The sequence below is a fragment of the Equus przewalskii genome, chromosome 17, assembly GCF_037783145.1.
Source record: "Equus przewalskii isolate Varuska chromosome 17, EquPr2, whole genome shotgun sequence".
Classification (NCBI taxonomy): Eukaryota; Metazoa; Chordata; class Mammalia; order Perissodactyla; family Equidae; genus Equus; species Equus przewalskii.
In genome coordinates, this window is record NC_091847.1 from 70,848,214 (window position 1) to 70,866,755 (window position 18,542).

Consider the following 18,542-nt stretch of genomic DNA (forward strand, 5'->3'; position numbering starts at 1 on the left):
GAATTAAAATATTTTTTGGAGACTATTTTTTAAAATTTTGAACTCACATATGCCACATATAATTCAACCTAATTTATTCAGGTAATCATAACATTCAGTTGACTAAAATATTTTAAATAAATGGAAGTGTTTGATAATTTATTTGTGTAGGTAGTGGTTCTCAACCTATCTTGCATCCGACTCGCTAGGAAGACAGGATAAAACATTGCTCAGCCCTACTGCCAGAGTTCCTAATGTAGTAGGTCTGGGTGGGGTGCAAGAATTTACGTTTCTAACAAGTTGCCAGGTAACCGAGATGCTGCTGTCACTGCTGCTGCTACAACTGCACTTTGATTAATCACTGGTAGAGGTTATGTGATGTCTTTTCATACTTGGAGAAAAGTACATAGAAGACTAGAACAACCACTGGCCTCCCATTATGCTGCTTGAACAAGTATTAAATGTTTCTTCACGTTGCTTCAGATCCCCTTCCTTTTAAAAACATAGAACACTGCAGATGCAGTTGAATATATACATTCCCTCCGGCCTCTGATTCCTCTCCTCTTCCTGAAAAGAAAACCACTCTCCAGAACGTGATCTCCCCCTGTTAGGCTCTTGCTACCTGTATATATGTCCCCAAAGTAAAGTATTTTGCATGTTTTAAATTCTGTATAAATGACAGGACTTGTGACTTTTTGCTATTTATTTATTTTGAGGAAGATTAGCCCTGAGCTAACATCCACCGCCAGTACTCCTCTATCTTGTATGTGGGATGCCTGCCACATCATAGCTTGATAATCGATGCATAGGTCTGTGCTCAGAATCTGAACTGGTGAGCTCTGGGCCGCCAAAACGGAGTGCACAAACTTAACCACTGCACCACCAGGCCGGTCCCACAATTTATTTTTTAAATTATGTTTCTGAGATTTGTGCATGTTATATATTCCTTCATAGTCATACATTTATAACTGCAGTTAATCTTTAATTGCAGAAATATGCCACATTTATTTTATCCATTCTTCCACTGATGGGCATATAGGTTTGTTGCAGGCACTATGGGATACGTAATCATCAGCCATTCCTCATCTACCTCCTTTTTCCTTGCTGTGTGACCCCCATGTTCTGTAAGTACTCCCTTTCCCGGATACGTAGGAAAGGTGGCTTCTTCCAGTCCCGAGGGGATGAGTGTGGCTTTGTCTAAGCTGATCGTGGTAATTTCTTCCTGTGCCAGTTGTTGGTTTTGGCGTTCGTATGTAGTATAGCCTCATCAAAAACATGAAAAGGGAAATCTGGAAGGGACTTTAGGGAAAGATTTTTTTCCTTGGATAAAGGGAGAGACATGAAGATAAATCTTCCACCTTTGGATTTGGTTGTGCAAGGATAGAATGGTGCCAACAGCAGTTTCTTGACCCTCTGAGGGGACAAATCTGAGGATGAGAGAGCTTGAGTTTTTGATAGGGTAATTGTCTTGGAACTGCCCATTTCTCCCAACTTCTTTTTATGTGAAATTTTCCTCCTTGTTTTAACCACTTTTAGTTGAGTGTTCTGCTGTTTGCAACCAAAGCATCCTGTTACAAGGTGGTTAAATCAACAGTACTGCAATAAAGATTCTGAAGTTTGTTTCCTGTGCCTAAGTGTAAGAGTTTCTCTAGGATAAATAGATAGGAGTGGAATTTTCGGGCTATGGAATGTGTTCATATTTAGCTTTGGTAGATGTCAATTGCTTCCCAAAATGGTTGTACCAATATATTCCCACCAGCAGGGTAAGAGGGTGAGGTAGTTTCTATTTCTCTACATTAGGTCTTTGCTTAACACCTGCTTTTGTCAGATAGTAATTTTTGCCTGTTACTGATTTGGTACCTCATCTAGATTGTTAGTAATCCTGTTGCTGCTCAACCAGCTGTCTTGTTTATGTCCTTTGTGTAGTTATCTATGTAATATTGGAGTTTTTTCTGAATTTATATATATGTATGTTTTATATATTCTGGATACTGATTTTTTTTTTCTAAGATTTTATTTTTTTCTTTTTCTCCCCAAAGCCCCCCAGTACGTAGTTGTGTATTTTTAGTTGTGGGTCCTTCCAGTTGTGGCATGTGGGATGCTACCTCAGCATGGCTTGATGAACGGTGCTGTGTCCGCACCCAGGATTCAAACTGGCGAAACCCTGGGCCACCAGAGCTGAGCATGCGAACTTAACCACTCGGCCACGGGGCCGGCCCCTGGATACTGATTGTTTACGTGCATCTTTTATCTATACGCATTGCCAATATCTTCCCGTGTATGGCTTGTCATAAGCTTTGTTTATGGTGTTCTTTTTTTTTTTTTCTATTTTTTTCTCCCAAATCCCCCCAGTACGTGGTTGTATATTTTAGTTGTCGGTCCTTCTAGTTCTGGCATGTGGGACACCGTCTCACTGTGGCCTGACGAGCAGTGCCATGTCCGCGCCCAGGATCCAAACCGGCGAAACCCTGGGCCACCAAAGCGGAGTGCACAAACTTAACCACTCGGCCACAGGGCTGGTCCCTATGGTGTTCTTTATGGTAGGGCAATATTTAAAGAATTTAGTTTAATTAAACTAATCAAAACTTTTTCCTTTAACGTTTGTATTTTGTTTCTCTTATTTAAAAAAATATTTCCCTATCCTCAGGTCATGATATTCTTCTATATTTTCTTCTAAAACTTAAGAATTTTGCTTTTTATATTTAGATCTTTAATCCTCTTGGAATTGACTTTTGTGTATGGTGTGAGGAAGAACTATTTTCTCACAATCAATGTTGCTGATTCTCTTTTTGAACTCTTCTGCTCCTCTGGTCTGTTTATCTGGCCCTGTGCCAGTTCTCTGTTAACTTTAGTTAGTGTAACTTTGTGAAAAGAAGTCTTTATCTCTTTGCTAAATCTTCTGAATTGTCTCGGTTGTCCTTGGATTTTTGCTCTTCTATATGAATTTTTGGATGAACTTGTATAGTCTCAATAAAAACAAATAGCTACCAGGATTTTGATTGACACTGAATTGAATTTGTTGTATGCACTTGGGAAGACTGCATGTCTCATGGTATTGATCTCGTCTGTGTGGGTGATGTCTCTCTGGTTTCTGCAGTTCTTCTTTAATGTCCTTAAATAATGTCTTATAAATTTCTCCTTTTAATGGTCTTATTTTATTTCTAGAAACCTTATAATTTTTGTTTATAATTACATTTTCTAGTTGGTCTTTACTGGAGAAAATTTGATTTTAGAAAAACTTTTAAATTGAAATACAATATGTACAGAAAAATACACAGAGTATAAGTACAACAAATTATCACAAAAAAATTATACGTATTTGTATAACCAGTTTTCAAGTCAAGAAAGAGAACATTACTACACTTTGCAATCCCAATTATTGCCTGCACTTTTCTTTTCAAAAAGTAATCATTATTTTGGTTTAGTTTTGCTCGTTTTAAACTTGATATAAATAGAAATATACACTGTGCAGAATCATACAATATTTCTTTAGTGTTATATTTTGCTCATGTAGTACTTATAGAGATTCATTTGTGTTAATGTGTGAAGTCATAATTTTCATTCCTGTGTAGTATTCCACTGTTAGATAATTTTGTTTTATTTATCCATTCTGCTGTTGATAAACATTTGGCCTTTTTCCTGTTTTGAACTATGATGAATGATGATCAGGTGAATTTTCATGTTCGTGTCTTTTGGTGTTCCGGTACCTGCATTTCTGTTGAGCGTATACCCCAAAGTAGAATTGCTTTGTGAGTGGATATGCTTACGTTCAACTTCTGGCAGATCCTGCCAAACAGTTTTCCAAAGGATACCAATCATACATACCAATCAGCAGTGTATGCAAGTTCCAGTTGACCCCGTATTTTTGCCTACATCTTTTATATTTTATTTATTCTGCTTGGTCTATAGTATTATCTAATTGTGATTTAATTTACATTTCTCTGATGACTATTGAGGTTGTGAATCTTTTCATATGCTTCTTGGTAATTTGACTATCCTCTTATGAAGTGCCTATTCAGATTTCCTGCCCATTTTTCTATGGAGTTGTCTCATACTTTTCATACTGATTTGCAGAAATTCCTTATATATTATTGACTGGTAACCTTGTGGTAATCTTCTCCCAATCTGTGGCTTGCCCTTTTAGTCTCTTAATTATATCTCTTGATGAACAGAAATTTAATTTTAATGTACTGTACTTGATCAGCCTTTCCTTTAATGCTGTTTGTGTCTTATCTTGAAGGTCTTGAAGCTGGTCTTCCAAATAAATCTTCTCCAGCTGCACTTTCCAGTATAGTAGCCAGTAACCACACGTGACTGTTAAGCACTTGAAATATGGCTAGTCTGAATTAAGATGTTCTGTAAGTGTAAAATACATGCCAGATTTCAAAGACATAATATTAAAAAAGAACATAAAAATTGCATTAACAATTTTTATATTGATAACATGTTGAAATGATAATATTTGGGATATAGTAGGTTAGGTAAAATATAGTATGAAAATGACTCTCACCTGTTTATTCTAGAAAACCTTAAAATTGCATAATTGACATGTTATATCTCTGTATTCTAGAAACATGCTGTCCAATGGAACTTTCTGTAATTATGGACGTGTTCTGTTATCTACACTGTCCCGTTATAGTGGCCATGAACTACATGTGGCTGTTGAGCATTTAAAACGTAGCAGTGGTGACTGAGAAGCTGAATTTTTAATTTAATTGCGGTTTACATTTAAGTAGCCACATGTGGTTGGTGGCTACCATAGTGGACAGCATGTTTCTGGACACAATTGCTTTAATATTTATTGTTTTAGATTTAGGTTTACAATCCATCGGTAATTGATTTTTATATATGGTGTGAGGTGGGGGTCAAGTTTTATTTATTTTTTCTTGTGTATGGAAATCTAGTTGACCAAACACCAAGGAACAGGGAATCTTTCCTATGTTTAGATGCTGTGTTTTGTTTCTTGGGTATATTTGTTTGTTCTTTACACAAAATACCACGCTATCTTTAGTAACCGATAGAGTAACTGTCCTATCTTGTTCCTCAGGAGTGTCTTGGCCATTCTTGGCCCTTTCTGTTTCCACATAAATATTAAAAATACCTCATCAGTTTTCACAAAATTACTTCTGGAGTTTTGATTGATTTTACATTGGATCTATATCTCATCCAGTCATGAACATGATATAGCCTTCCGTTTATTTAGGTCTTTCATTTCTCTGAATAACAGTTAATCCTTTTTTTATGTAAAGGTCTCACACATCTTTTGTTAGATTTATTCCTAACTATTTGCTGCTATAAATGATACTGTTTTCTAATTTCATTTTCTAACTATTGCTGGTGTATAGAAATACAGTTGATTTTAACTTATTGTCCTTATATCCAGCAACTGTACTAAATTAACTTATTCTTATAGATTCTTTTGGATTTTCTTCATAAGCAATCTTGCCATTCGTGAATAATGATAGTTTCCTTTCTTTCTGATTCTTACACATTTTATCATTTTAATTAATCTTCTTACCTTATTGCACTAACCAGGACCTTACGAGCAGGGATCTGCAAACTTTTTTTGTAAAGGACCAGATAGAAAAGGAGCCAACAATTCCTGTATAAATGCATAGGCTCATCAGTGTTGTGCTTAAAGGGGGTCAGAGTAGTCTTGTAGATAAGTCTTGAGCAATTTGTATTTATTCAAAGGACTGTACACAATTTTGATAAATTAAAAGGGGTCATTTTTCTACGGTATTGGAGAAGGAAAGAATGATTTCTAACCATGAAAGAAATGGAGTAAAGCATTTGCCTAATGGATTGGCAACTGCTGGGGAATTTATGATCATTTTGAATGTGCCTAAGTATAAACTAATGCTTGCCTCTCTTTTTAAATCCCTTTAGGAAAAATAGAAATGAAGGTACATATGCACACAAAATTTTGCCTCATTTGTTTGCTGACATTTATTTTCCATCATTGCAACCATTGCCATGAAGAACATGACCATGGTTCTGAAGAGCATCACAGACACCATCGTGGAATGACAGAATCGGAGTCAAGCAAATTTTCAGTGCTGTATGCTGAAAATGAAAAAAAATATTATATTGAAAAACTTTTTGATCGTTATGGTGAAAATGGAAGATTATCCTTTTTTGGTCTGGAGAAACTTTTAACAAACTTGGGCCTTGGAGAGATAAAAGTAGTTGAGATTAATCATGAGGATCTTGGCCACGATCATGTTTCTCATTTAGATATTTTGGCAGTTCAAGAGGGAAAGCATTTTCACTCACATAACCACCAGCATTCCCATAATCATTTAAATTCAGAAAATCAAACTGTGACCAGTATATCAACAAAAAGAAACCACAAGTGTGATCCAGAGAAAGAGACAATTGAAGTATCTGTCAAATCTGATGATAAACATATGCATGACCGTAATCATCGCTTATGTCATCACCATTGTTTGCATCATCACCTCGATCATAACACTACTCGCCATTTTCCTAATGTTTCCATTACTCACAGTGAGCGTGGGGAGCCTGGCCATGAACCTTCAACAGAGACCAATAAAACACAGGAACAATCTGAAAGTAAGCTACCAAAAGGAAAGAGAAAGAAAAATAGGAAGAAAAGCACTGAAAATTCTGAGGTTATTACACCAGGTTTTCCCCCTAACCGTGATCAGGGTGAACAATATGAGCATAATCGGGTCCACAAACCTGATCGTGTACATAACCCAGGTCATTCTCATGTACATCTTCCAGAACATAATGGTCATGATCCTGGTCATGGACACCAAGATCTTGATCCTGATAATGAAGGTGAACTTCGACATACTAGAAAGCGAGAAGCACCACATGTTAAAAAAAGTGCAATTTATTCAGCTGCTAGTCACAAAGATCATAATGAAGATGACCGTCAACATGAGGTAAGTATAAAAAGATAGTTGCAAACAGAGAAGTAACAGTGGACTGGACTGGTCAATCATATTCAAACTTCTTTCCAGATAATGTTCGCTAACAAAATACATTAAGAAATCAAAATCAGATCTAAGATTTTTATCTGAATTTTCGCTTGCATTATTTGTTTTCAAGTTTGGATCCCTCAAATCTAAGTGTTTAAAAGTTGTTAGAAAATATATCAGTTATTTTCTTTCCTTATTTTACTGTCTTGCTTATGACTTGTTTTGACTCCCCAAGGTAGTTTTCATGTTGTTACTGTTAGCTGGTTTCTAGATATTTGAGAATTAAAGCTTTTTTTGTTCAACCTTTCCTTTTGGAAAGTGACATGACAGTTTCTTTTTGTTTTAGGAAGATTAGCCCTGACCTAAGATCTGCCGCCAATCCTCCTCTTTTTGCTGAGGAAGACTGGCCCTGAGCTCACATCTGTGCCCATCTTCCTCTACTTTATATGTGGGACGCCTACCACAGCATGGGGTACCATGCGGTGCCATGTCCGCACCCGGGATCTGAACCAGTTAACTCTGGGCTGCCAAAGTGGAACCCTCAAACTTAACTGCTGCACCATCAGGCCGGCCCTGACAGTTTCTTTTTCATAATTATTAACTTAATGAATTAACTGTGGAATGGTTCCCAGTCATTGGTCTAGCTCCAAAGTCTGGTATTCTGCACATACAGTAGGTTAGTTTTCTGTCAGGTTATGATAGGGCCTGCTTGCTCGTGGAGTTAGTCTTTTCTCATGCCTTTGGCAGGTTTAGGATGAATGCAAAAAGATATAATAATAAGAAACTCCAATAGTAATGGGATGGTGCATTTTCTAAATTTTCATGCTCTTTTAAATGCTCTCACATTTGGTTGGTTCCTTCTTGATTTTTTTTTTAAACTGTTCACCTTAAACACATTTATTTTTGTTTCGTTAAAGGTATATCAACACCGTTGTTTATTCTAATTTTTAGCAGTCTTTTTAAAGTTTAGAAAAAATTATTGACGTTTTTGTTCATACGGATGAAAAGCAGCACCATCTAATGTGGAAAATGACCTCACCCTTTGCTGTTTCTGTCTCTGTTATTGAAGTATGTTTTGCATCTAAGTAAATATCTTTGTTTCTTCCCTAGATAAATCATCAGATATTTGGTTCTTAACAGTTATAAATACTGATTTTAAAATAAGTTATATTTAAAATCTTAAGTCTACTTTTAAGGAAATATATTCATTTATTACTCTGGATAATATCCTAGAATCTTTTGTTGATAATATCTGGATATTATCATTAATGTTTACTCTTTGTGTCAGACTGGGGTCTGCATCATAGACCTGTTATTTTGTATCCTCACAGGTCTGATGCATATTGGGAATTTTCTCAGGATTTCTGGAAATGTTCTGTGCATTGGATAGGATGGTACCTCATGTTCAGACCTAAGAAGAATTGTCTGTCTGTTTGTATATTTTGATTTGGTTTTTCGGACCATAGATAAAATCATAATCAGATAGCAGTTCAGTAAACAAGAATGCAACCAGCATTGATAGGTGTGAAGAGGAGGCAGCACAGTCTTCTTTGCATTAATTTTAGATGTTTGTTTTCACTATGTGATAGGTCCAAACTTGTTTGCTGTTTGTTTTGTTGTATATTATACTTAAAGTACCAGTGGATGAAGCTGCCTTTTCTTCGTCTTCTGGTTTTAGCACTGGGATAGAATTCTTCAATATAATATTCTTTTGGGGTGCCTTAGGCAGTAAAAATGTCTATATTATGGCATATTTTAATATAAAGTTATTAAAGTACTCTGTTTAACACTATTTCACAAATAAGAATCTTGAGTGATTGATGATTGTACTTTGACCGGGGAAGTGATTTTTCTCCTCACCCCTTAAGAATCTTGGAAATGTAACTGTGAGTTACTCTTATCAATGGCAGAAAGTCATTATCTTTCATGTGTTGGAGTGGAAAATGGTTAAAATCCATAAAAAGTCTTCAGTAATCAAGTTGAATGTATTCCTATCGTAAATTTCTATCAGAAAGCTTTATTTGTAATACATATCTGTGTATTACAGATTATTTTTAAATGATATTTAGAATATTTTTTATTATATAGTAATTTATTTTTCTACTTAACCTTCTTAAAGTACTCTTTTTACTTAATTTGTTTTATCACTTTCCTTGCAGTGTTTGAACGTCACTCAGTTGTTAAAATACTATGGTCACGGTGCCAACTCTCCAATCTCACCGGATCTATTTACATACCTTTGCCCTGCTTTGTTATATCAAATTGACAGCAGACTTTGTATTGAGCATTTTGACAAACTTTTAGTTGAAGATTTAAATAAGGATAAAAATCTGGTTCCTGAAGATAAGACAAATATAGGGGCATCAGGTAAGAAAGACTTAAGTTTTTTCTCCTCAAAATAGTCTCTTTATATATTTATTTTTTAATGTAGTTGAATTGGAGAGTAATTCTAAATTACTGCCTTCCTTTTGGTGACTTTCAATATGTTTTAATGAGGTTTAGATATGTGTGCTTAAAAAAGATCAGGGGAAGATGGGAGGCACAGTAACATTTACTTATCTCTTCTGGCATTATAGAGGGATGTTTTGCTATGGATAGAGAACTAGAATAAAAAGAAAGTACAGGTTTGTGATAAATAGATCCTTCTTGATGGGCAAGTGTTGATAATGGGGCCTGTAATTTAAGTTATTTGGTGTTATAATTACTTAACATTTAACAGAGTTGAGGGCCTCTTGCAAAAAGCTAAGATTATGAAGTTTTTAAGGAAGTAAAAAGGGAAGTCTGTGGTTAAACTCTAGGAACGTCTCAGAAATGCCGGTGATTGGCACATGAACTTCGTCATGGGCACATCTAGAGAGCTTCAACTAAGGTAAAACCAAAACTATTTTTAAGCTTCTCTCCAGGCGCATGGCATCCAGTTGGCTAGTTAGCTCCACCTTGATGTTCGTGGGTATCTCCCACTTAATATTTTTCAAAACTTCTACTCCACGTAAAGTTTTTACCTCTTGTTCACTCCCAAATGCTGTTACAGTTCATTCTTTGAGAAAATCTGAAAATCTTTGGCTTTTTTTCTCTTAGGTTTTTTGTTTTTGTTTCTCTTTTTCCCTTGTATAATCAATTGTCAAGTCCAGTTGAGTCTTCTCGTAAGTATCTTCTAGCTCCATCCACTCTGTCATAACTTTAATTCAGGTCCTTCTTGGTTCTTTACTCAATAGTTGAAATAACTCAATCTTCCCTGCTTGTGTTCCTGTCCCCTTTGTAGGTCATCCTTAGCACTTAAGCTCGATTTATCTTTCTAAAATGGCAAATGAGATTCTGTGACAGAGTTTTTTCTTTTTAGTGATAGTTAAGAGTTTGGTTAATACATATTTTTATTTTATTTATTAACAAATACATATTGCAGTCACTGTTTTAAAATCAATTTGTTTACTCCTCACAATAGTCCTGTGAGGTGGAGAATGTTATCTAATAACTTTCCCAGGGGTCTCAGAGCTGGTAAGTGATAGCGCTAGGATCAAACTAGGAAGTTTAAGCATTTTGCTATTTGTGTGCTAAGTCTTTTATATGCATTTTTTCATTAAATTGTAACAATAATCTATTAAATTATTACATGAAAGAACTGTTATATGATTCTTGTTTTTAAAGATAAGGAAGCTGAGGTATAGAAAAGTTTAGTAATTTGCACACAGTTCCCAGGCCTAATAAATCATAGAGCCCACCAACCTTAAGGTTTTCTCATAAATCCTCTGGGCAATTAATGACTATGCTATTATCTTCCAAATTTAGTTAATTCTGGTGTCACCTTTATGGTTTTTCCCATTTTTCTTTACACTATTTAATGTTTTTCATTAACTGTCTAATATTTTTCTTTATATCTTTTATATTATAAGCAATAACATCTATGAGAACATGGATTTGGTGTGATGTTCTAGTTATATTTTTTCTCGTATGTTTTAGGAAACCGCGTTATGCTATATTGTTCAAAGTTCAGAGTCATTCACTTGGCCCGTCAGACTTTCCAGAATATGACCCCTGCCTGCCTACCTACCTTTCCATCCTTATCCTCCACCATTTATTTCTTTCCTCTCAGCTCTAACCATAATGAACTCCTGATAACAGATGATGCTGTTTTTCCCTCATTCCTCTCTGCCTTTTCACATTCTAAACCTCTCTACTTGATTGACTACTGTGATTCCGCAAAGATTCAGCTCAAGGATTAGCCCCTTTGGGGAGACTTACTGACTATCCTAGCCTTAACTAAGTCCCCTTCCTTGACATCCTCTCGTGCCTCCATCATAGTACAGAGCTTAGGGGATCTTAATAATTGGATTAGTTATCTGTTTTTGTTGAACTTCAGTTGCCTAAAGGAAGTGATGGAGTCTTTCATCCCCTAGTGCCTAAGATAGAGGGTACCTTGGACAAAAAGTAAGAGCTCATATATTTATTGATTGAAAAAATCACTTGGTATTAGTCTATAAGCTTTCACTTACAACCCAGGAAAGACACTTCTTGAAAATGAGTCTTTGAAGATCATTTTATGAATATATCAATCAGCCTAGTGTAGTTTGATAATATGGTGGTCTTAGAATGGGTGGGATTTTCATGAACTTCATCATGTGTAAAATCATGATGAACGCAGTTCTGCTTGAAATGCCCCAAGTTGTAATGGTGCTTTTGCATAGTAAATAAAAGATGAAATTGAGAAGTATGAATATGGGCTAAAAATGGAATTCTGCAAGGTAAAAGATTGGAAGGGCAGAATTTTAAAATTTTTCATAGTGGAGGGATAGGGTGGACATATTTAAGAATATCACATTTCAGTATATAAGAATTTTATTTGGGATAGAGATGGTCCTTAAAGCTTTAAAGAGTACAAATAAAAGGAAGTGCTCTCAGCACATAACAAAGTAAGTCTCCCAGGTACCTACCTATTCTTGATTAATTTCTTTGCAATAGGAAAATAACTTTAGATAAATTAATCATAATAGCCCATATTTATTGGAACCTTACTATGTGTTCTAAACAGTTTTATAAGGTAAAGATATTTAATTTAAGATAGACACTTTTATTTACTTAAATTTGCTGAGGAAAGGAGGCTTTGAGAAGTTAAGTAACTTGCTCAAGGTCACGTAGCTGCCAGGTAGCGGAGCCATGATATGAACTAGAATATTCTCCATCTAAAGCCTGTAATCGTAACCACTAAGTTCTTCTCTTATGCTAAGCTCTACTGCTTCCTGCTAGAAGTTCTTAAGTATGCTTTGCTAGAATGTAAATGACAGGGAGATAAGGAGAGTATATTTAGTAATGTTTTGACAGACAATGCAGATGTAGGAAAGTGGTAGAGGTAGATGTTGGTACATATAAGTAACTATTGCTGTAAGTATAGATTAGTCAAGAAAAATCTAAGAATGCTCTTCCAGGTAGACAAGCTGGGTTCAGTCTGGTAAGATCAGTAAAGGCAGAGAAAGTGAGTCCACACACTAGGTTAGAATTCGCATCTTTGCATAGGTAAAGTATGTCCCCTTTCCTGGCTTTATGCTCCTCAATCTTTGTAGATTAGTGAATGCCTTAGGAGCTACAGTCTCTCTCAGGAGCTTATAAATTCTCCCTGGGGCAGGAGAAACGAGGAAGCTGGGTCTGAGATTGTTTAATTTGGTTAAAAATAAAATACATTTGTGGCCAGCCTGGGGGCATAGTGGTTAAGTTCATGCACTCTGCTTCGGCAGCCCAGCGTTTGCAGGTTCAGATCCTGAGCGCAGGCCTACACACCACTTATCAAACCATGCTGTGGCAGCATCCCACATACAAAATAGGGGAAGATGGCACAGATGTTAGCTCAGCGACAGTCTTCCTCAAGCAAAAAGAGAAAGGTTGGCAACAGATGTTGGCTCAGGGCCCATCTTCCTCACACAAAAAAAGAAAAGAAAAGAAATTTGTTCTTTACAGGGAAAAAAGAAGATTGTTGCATCTAGAATTCAAAAGACTTTTTTATTTCTAAGGCTTTTAAAAAATTTTAGTTCTTTGTTTTCACATCAACTGGAGATTATGACTTAAAGTTATCTATGTTGTAATATTGACATACATAATGTGTATATTTTAACGAAGCTATTGACAGATGCTTGACTATAGTAATATTGCAAATTACAGCTTATTCAATCTGATAAGCCTTAGAGGAAATTGCACTTGTTTTGAAAACAAATACATTACTAATAGTGAATATTGATTAGTTGTTTGCAGGTGGTTATTAGCAGTGTCAGAAATGAAGCTTAAATTAATTATGCCCTGATAGATGTTAATAATTGTTAGAGAGAATGCCCTGCTAGTAATTACTTTTAATGACTACTGCACCATTAAGAAAGGTTAACTTGTTGTGTATAAATCTCCCACAGTACACAGCTACTACCTCATTAACTGTTCAAAGACGGCTGTAAACCAAATATGCTGTATACTGTGCATGGTAGAAATGGTTTGTTTCCCGAGATTGGTTCATTTACTCATAGAGTTGACCCTCGATTAATTACCGGGGGGCGGGGGGGGGGTTGTGAAGAGGCCACTAAGCATTTTCTGCCAATTAAAATGCTGAAACAGTGTAGGAAACTGCCATCTTGCACATGCTTTGAACCACATTAATTAGAAAGTTTCCACAGATGAGCGCTTCTTTTTAAAAGAATGCTTTTTCTCCCTCGATAATGAGGAAGGGAGTTGGTGAATAACGAAAGCTTGGAGACCTTTAACGTTGTAAGCGACCTAATTTGCAGACTAAGGGAAGCTTATTTCAGACATTTAGCATTCTTTATTGCACATGGTATCTTGGGTGCAAATAAAGAAAACATTGCTAGTTCTATTTAATAGTTTGCATGTTGTTAGTTTGGTATAAGTTTTATAAAAGATGCCTTTTATTGCTTGTTTTTTATTGCTATTTTGGGGGGTTTTTTTTTGCTTTATACCAAATTGTGATTGAAAAAATCAAAACAATTTTATTGCCTGAATTGCTTTCTTCTACACCTAGGAAATTACAATAGAATTTATGTAAGCTTAAATGTAAATGTTATTAATTCTAAAAATAAGTATTTAAATAGCATAGGAAAGTATTTTAAGTACCATAAATTCAAGTCAACTTTACTTCTCATAGGTTGAAAGGATTGTAATTTTCCTTGACGAAGATTTACAAGTTGTTAGGAGAATGACTATTACTTAAATTTTTAGTGCTGGAAAACTAAGATTATTTTTAAAAATCAACAGTAAATCTGTATAAGAAAACGTTTATCTATAATAACACACTTATGGGAATAGTAGGGCTGTTTTGCTAATGAAACAGTTGTGATGGAATGGTTGCGATCTATAGAAAATATCTGGAAATTTTCTGATTTATCTGAAATGGGAAATGTAGCTCTTTGTCCCTTATTTCTTGGCACTGGCAAAAATAAGTGATAATTCATGTTAGATGAGACATAAATACTTTAATTAACCTTACTCTTAGATATATTTTTAGGTGACATTGAAATAAGTATAGGTATATTCTGAATAACTTCATGTAGTTACAAGTTTGTTTTGTAGTAATCTTTTGTTCCTCTCCTTCTATCCTAATTAGCTCAAATTTCGAAAAATTGATTGCCATTTGGATTAATAATAATATATTCCTTCCTTCATGTTTAATTGTACTTATTTTTCTTATAGATCTTCTTTTATGTGAAGCCACCTTTATGAGGTAAATACATAAGTGATAAATAAATCACTTGGCCAATAATTCTGTTAAAATACTCTGATTTAGTGGAGAAAACTGCATTAAGAGAGGACTTTGGGTTTAGTTGTGACTTTGCCATCTTAGCTAGCTGTTTAACTTTTTTTTAATGGTAAAATATATGCAGTATAAAATTTGCCATTTTGGGGGCCGACCCCGTGGCTGAGTGGTTAAAGTTCTGTGTGCTCCACTTCAGCAGCCCAGGGTTGCAGGTTCGGGTCCCAGGTGCAGATCTACACCACTCCTCAGCCATGCTGTGGGGGCATCCCACATACAAAGCAGAGGAACATTGGCACAGATGTTAGCTCAGGGCTAATCTTCCTCAGGCAAAAAAAAAAAGAAGATTGACAACTGATTGACAACTGATATTATCTCAGAGCAAATATCCCTCATGGGCACACACAAAAAATTTGCCATTTTAACCATTGAGGTGTACATATCAATGTTATTTGTTACATTCACAATATTATGCAATCATCTCACTATCTATTTTTAAAACTTTTTTTATCACCCCAAATAGAAGGTGTGTAACTGTTAAGCAATAATTCCTCATTTTCCCCTACCTGAAGCCCCTGTAACCTCTAGCCTTCCTTTTTTCTCTATGAATTTGACTATTCTAGATAGTTGATATAAGTAGAATCAGACAATATTTGTCTTTTTATTAATTATATTTATTTAATTTATATATTTGTCTGGTTTATTTCACTCAGCATAATGTTTTCAGGGTTCATCCACATTGTAGCATGTATCAGAACTTCATTCCTTTTTGGTATTAGCGTGATCGAGTGGATTCTGGCCTCTAGCGGCCCTGCGTACAGCAGAGCAGAGCCCTGCTCAGTTGTCTCGCGCTGTCCTCTCTCACCTTCTGGCGCTGTGTTAGACAATGCTCCACTGCTATTCACAGGGGTTTCATGGTCAGATTTTTCACAAGTGGGTAGCCAAGTCCTTCCTCCTAGTCTGTCTTAGTCTGGAAACTCCACTGAAACTTGTCCACCATGGGCGACCGTGCTGGTATTTGAAATACTAGTGGCATAGCTTTTGGTGTCACAGCAATATGCAGCCACCACAGTATGCCAACACACCGATGGGTAGTGTGGTTCTCTAATCAGGAAAGGAACCTAGGCCTTGGGGGTGAGAGCACCAAATATTAAACCACTAGACCATCAGGCCTGGCTCTTCGTTCCTTTTTATGGCTGAATAATATTCCATTGCGTCTATATTACCACATTTTGTTACTCTTTTCATCCATGGATGGACACTTGGGTTGTTTTCACCTCTTGGCTATTGTGAATAATGCTGTAATGGACACGGGCATACAAGTATCTAAGTCTCAGCTTTCAGTCCTTTTGGGTATGTATCTACCTGGGAGTGGAATTCCTAGGTTATGTGCTGATCCTATTCTGCTTTTTGAGGAACTACCAAACTTTTTCTACAGTGGGTACACTATTTTATGTTCCTACCAGCAATGTACAAGGGTTCCAGATTCTCCACATCTTTGCCAAAATGTTTTTCTTTCTTTTTTTTTCCCCATTCTAGTAGATGTGAAGTGTTATTATTTAACGTAGATGAAGACAGTTTGAGGAATACTAGTGTAGATTATTAAAGTCCTTTCTAGCTATATAGTATGACAATAGCTAGTATGTTGCCAGTTCAAATAGCTACTAGTAAGGAAGAAATTTAAAAAATTGTCTTTTTAATGGGGCAGAATACTTGACATTTTTGAAAATAGTTTTTCTAATTTCCAACTCTGTCGATCAATACAATGTGTACACAGAGGAGTAATAAACTATTTTATAATAGTCCCAATTGTGCCCTCTATGTTTTATGTACAAAAAATGTTACTGGAAGTTACAGGATCCTTTTTAGTCCTAGAATTGGTTATTTTTTTAAATCAATTAAAAAATCGTTTGAAGGTAGCAAGCATACCATATGTATTTCCTCTAGTTGGTAAAATGGGAAAACTGTTTTAAAGAGTTAAATAAGATGTTCAAAGTTATATATCAATTATTTAATTTTAATCTAAAAGCAAAGTCTTTTTCTGATTCTTGGCTTTTCGTTGCTGTTTCTCAGTAGCCAATTTATTGCCAGTCATTTTACTATCTAACCAAAAACCCAAAAGCATTTGTATTTTTTTTAAAGTGTGTGTGTGTGTGTGTGTGTGTGTGTGTGTGTATGTATGTATATGTCAACTTATTTTGGAGGGGCAACTGTCCAAGCTCAGTATAATACCATTTCTTAAACAACTTCAAGTGGTATCATTCATACTGTACTCTAAGTAAATGTCACTCCCTCAAAGATACAATGAGAATGGTGCTCTTGAAGTTGGGCAATGGTATGACCCTGGATTGATTTATGTAAGGCTTTCTCCTTTATGGGATTGTGATTTTTTTTGTATTTTCTGAATTTTAGATGTCAAATATGACAAATGCCAAAGATTTTCTGATCATAGTGGGCTTCTCTCTTTCAAACATTTCTTATTTCAGTTACTTGCTTTCACACCTGGATGAGAAAGAGGTATAATTATCAGAGCTGATACATGAGAAATTGTCACTGGGAGTGTGTAATATGTGACATATACCCATTTGTGCACACATGAATTCATGCCCCTTTCACACAAACCCTCCCCCAACTACATGTGTAAGCACTTTGCTAATTTAGTGTGTCAATCTACCAGTGATTGGATTTCAGTTATAATGTATTTAGCTCACTTGTTTGCATGTTGGCAAATTGATTTTCACTGAATTCAATTTTGATTGTTTTGTCATTTGCTAACTTGGTTTTTGGCTTATTAACCAAAAGTCATTTGAGAGTATAAATCATCTCAGAACATTGCAAAATGTTTACGGCTTCGTAGACTCTTTCTTGGACTTTTCTTCATATTCAAGATACCCTTAGCCAGAAGTTAATATGCTGAGACTTTTAGAAAGGAGATACATACCGAGAATAATGTTCATTTTCAGATATAATTTTTATGATTAGGAAATAGAATCGCATTTTTCTCAAGTCTTTACTGATTAGATTTTTATAAATATGTTTATAGGAATATTTATATGTTGGTTTAATAGGGTCTCATTTTATAATCTTATAAGCTCAAATTTTAAAATATGCATGTAGTGCTAAGATTTTTATTAGCTTGTTAAATTATATTGTATAAGTTGTTAATCATCTCAGATGTCCACTGTACAAATTAATGGTATTCTTTCTATGTTAAGATTTAGACATTTAATTTCTATTATAAATATCTTAATAGGCAAATACAGAAATGAATGAATATGTATTTCTCAGTGTAAAATATAATGTAATACTAGAAAAAAGAATAAATCAGGTTAACAAGATTTACCCAACTAGATTTTGGCTAATGTGGATTTCAATTTAGTATCTTAACCTGGTTATAGGAATTTCTTGGCTATCAATTGAAACATAGGAATAAAATAAGAAATACTTTTATTGGGTAATTTTGGTGACTAATTCCAGTAAATGTTTGGCCAAAATAATTCTGATTAATAAGAATTTCTAATACTTATGAAAATTATCAAATTTGAATGGTGTTTTGGGTCTTGTGTGTAGTTTTGGCAGTCCTTATTCATATATATTTACATTAGTGAGTGTACAGTTTTTTTTTCCTACTACAGAGTCTCTTGGAATATGAATTACTGGCTTTTCTAATTAGCTTAGTGCTGTTTAAGTTCTAAATTGAAGTTGCTTTTAGATTGTTTTGAGATAAATTGCTCCTAGATTGGATTATTGCCAAACTAAGGAAAAATATATTTGGGGAGGGAGAGTTATATACTAATATATGAGACATTTTATTTCCAGGTTAATGTTTTTGTTACCAGCCTCAATTTGTCCCATTTAGTTATTATAGGTACTTT

The 18,542-nt window shown here is 35.1% G+C and overlaps 1 protein-coding gene across 9 annotated transcripts in view; it reads left to right on the forward strand.

Moving 5' to 3' along the window:
* SLC39A10 (solute carrier family 39 member 10) overlaps positions 1–18,542 on the forward strand; it is a 123,697-nt gene that overhangs the window by 78,973 nt on the left and 26,182 nt on the right. For 6 of the 9 annotated variants that reach the window (XM_070581703.1, XM_070581710.1, XM_070581709.1 and 3 more), the window contains exons 2-3: positions 5,869–6,893; positions 9,089–9,296. In XM_070581703.1, coding sequence (XP_070437804.1) covers positions 5,880–6,893; positions 9,089–9,296 — 1,222 coding nt within the window. In that variant the 5' untranslated portion in view covers positions 5,869–5,879. Of the gene's footprint in view, positions 1–4,219; positions 4,338–5,868; positions 6,894–9,088; positions 9,297–18,542 lie in introns of all 9 variants that reach the window. The other 3 variants (XM_070581707.1, XM_070581704.1, XM_070581708.1) reach the window with 1 other exon arrangement.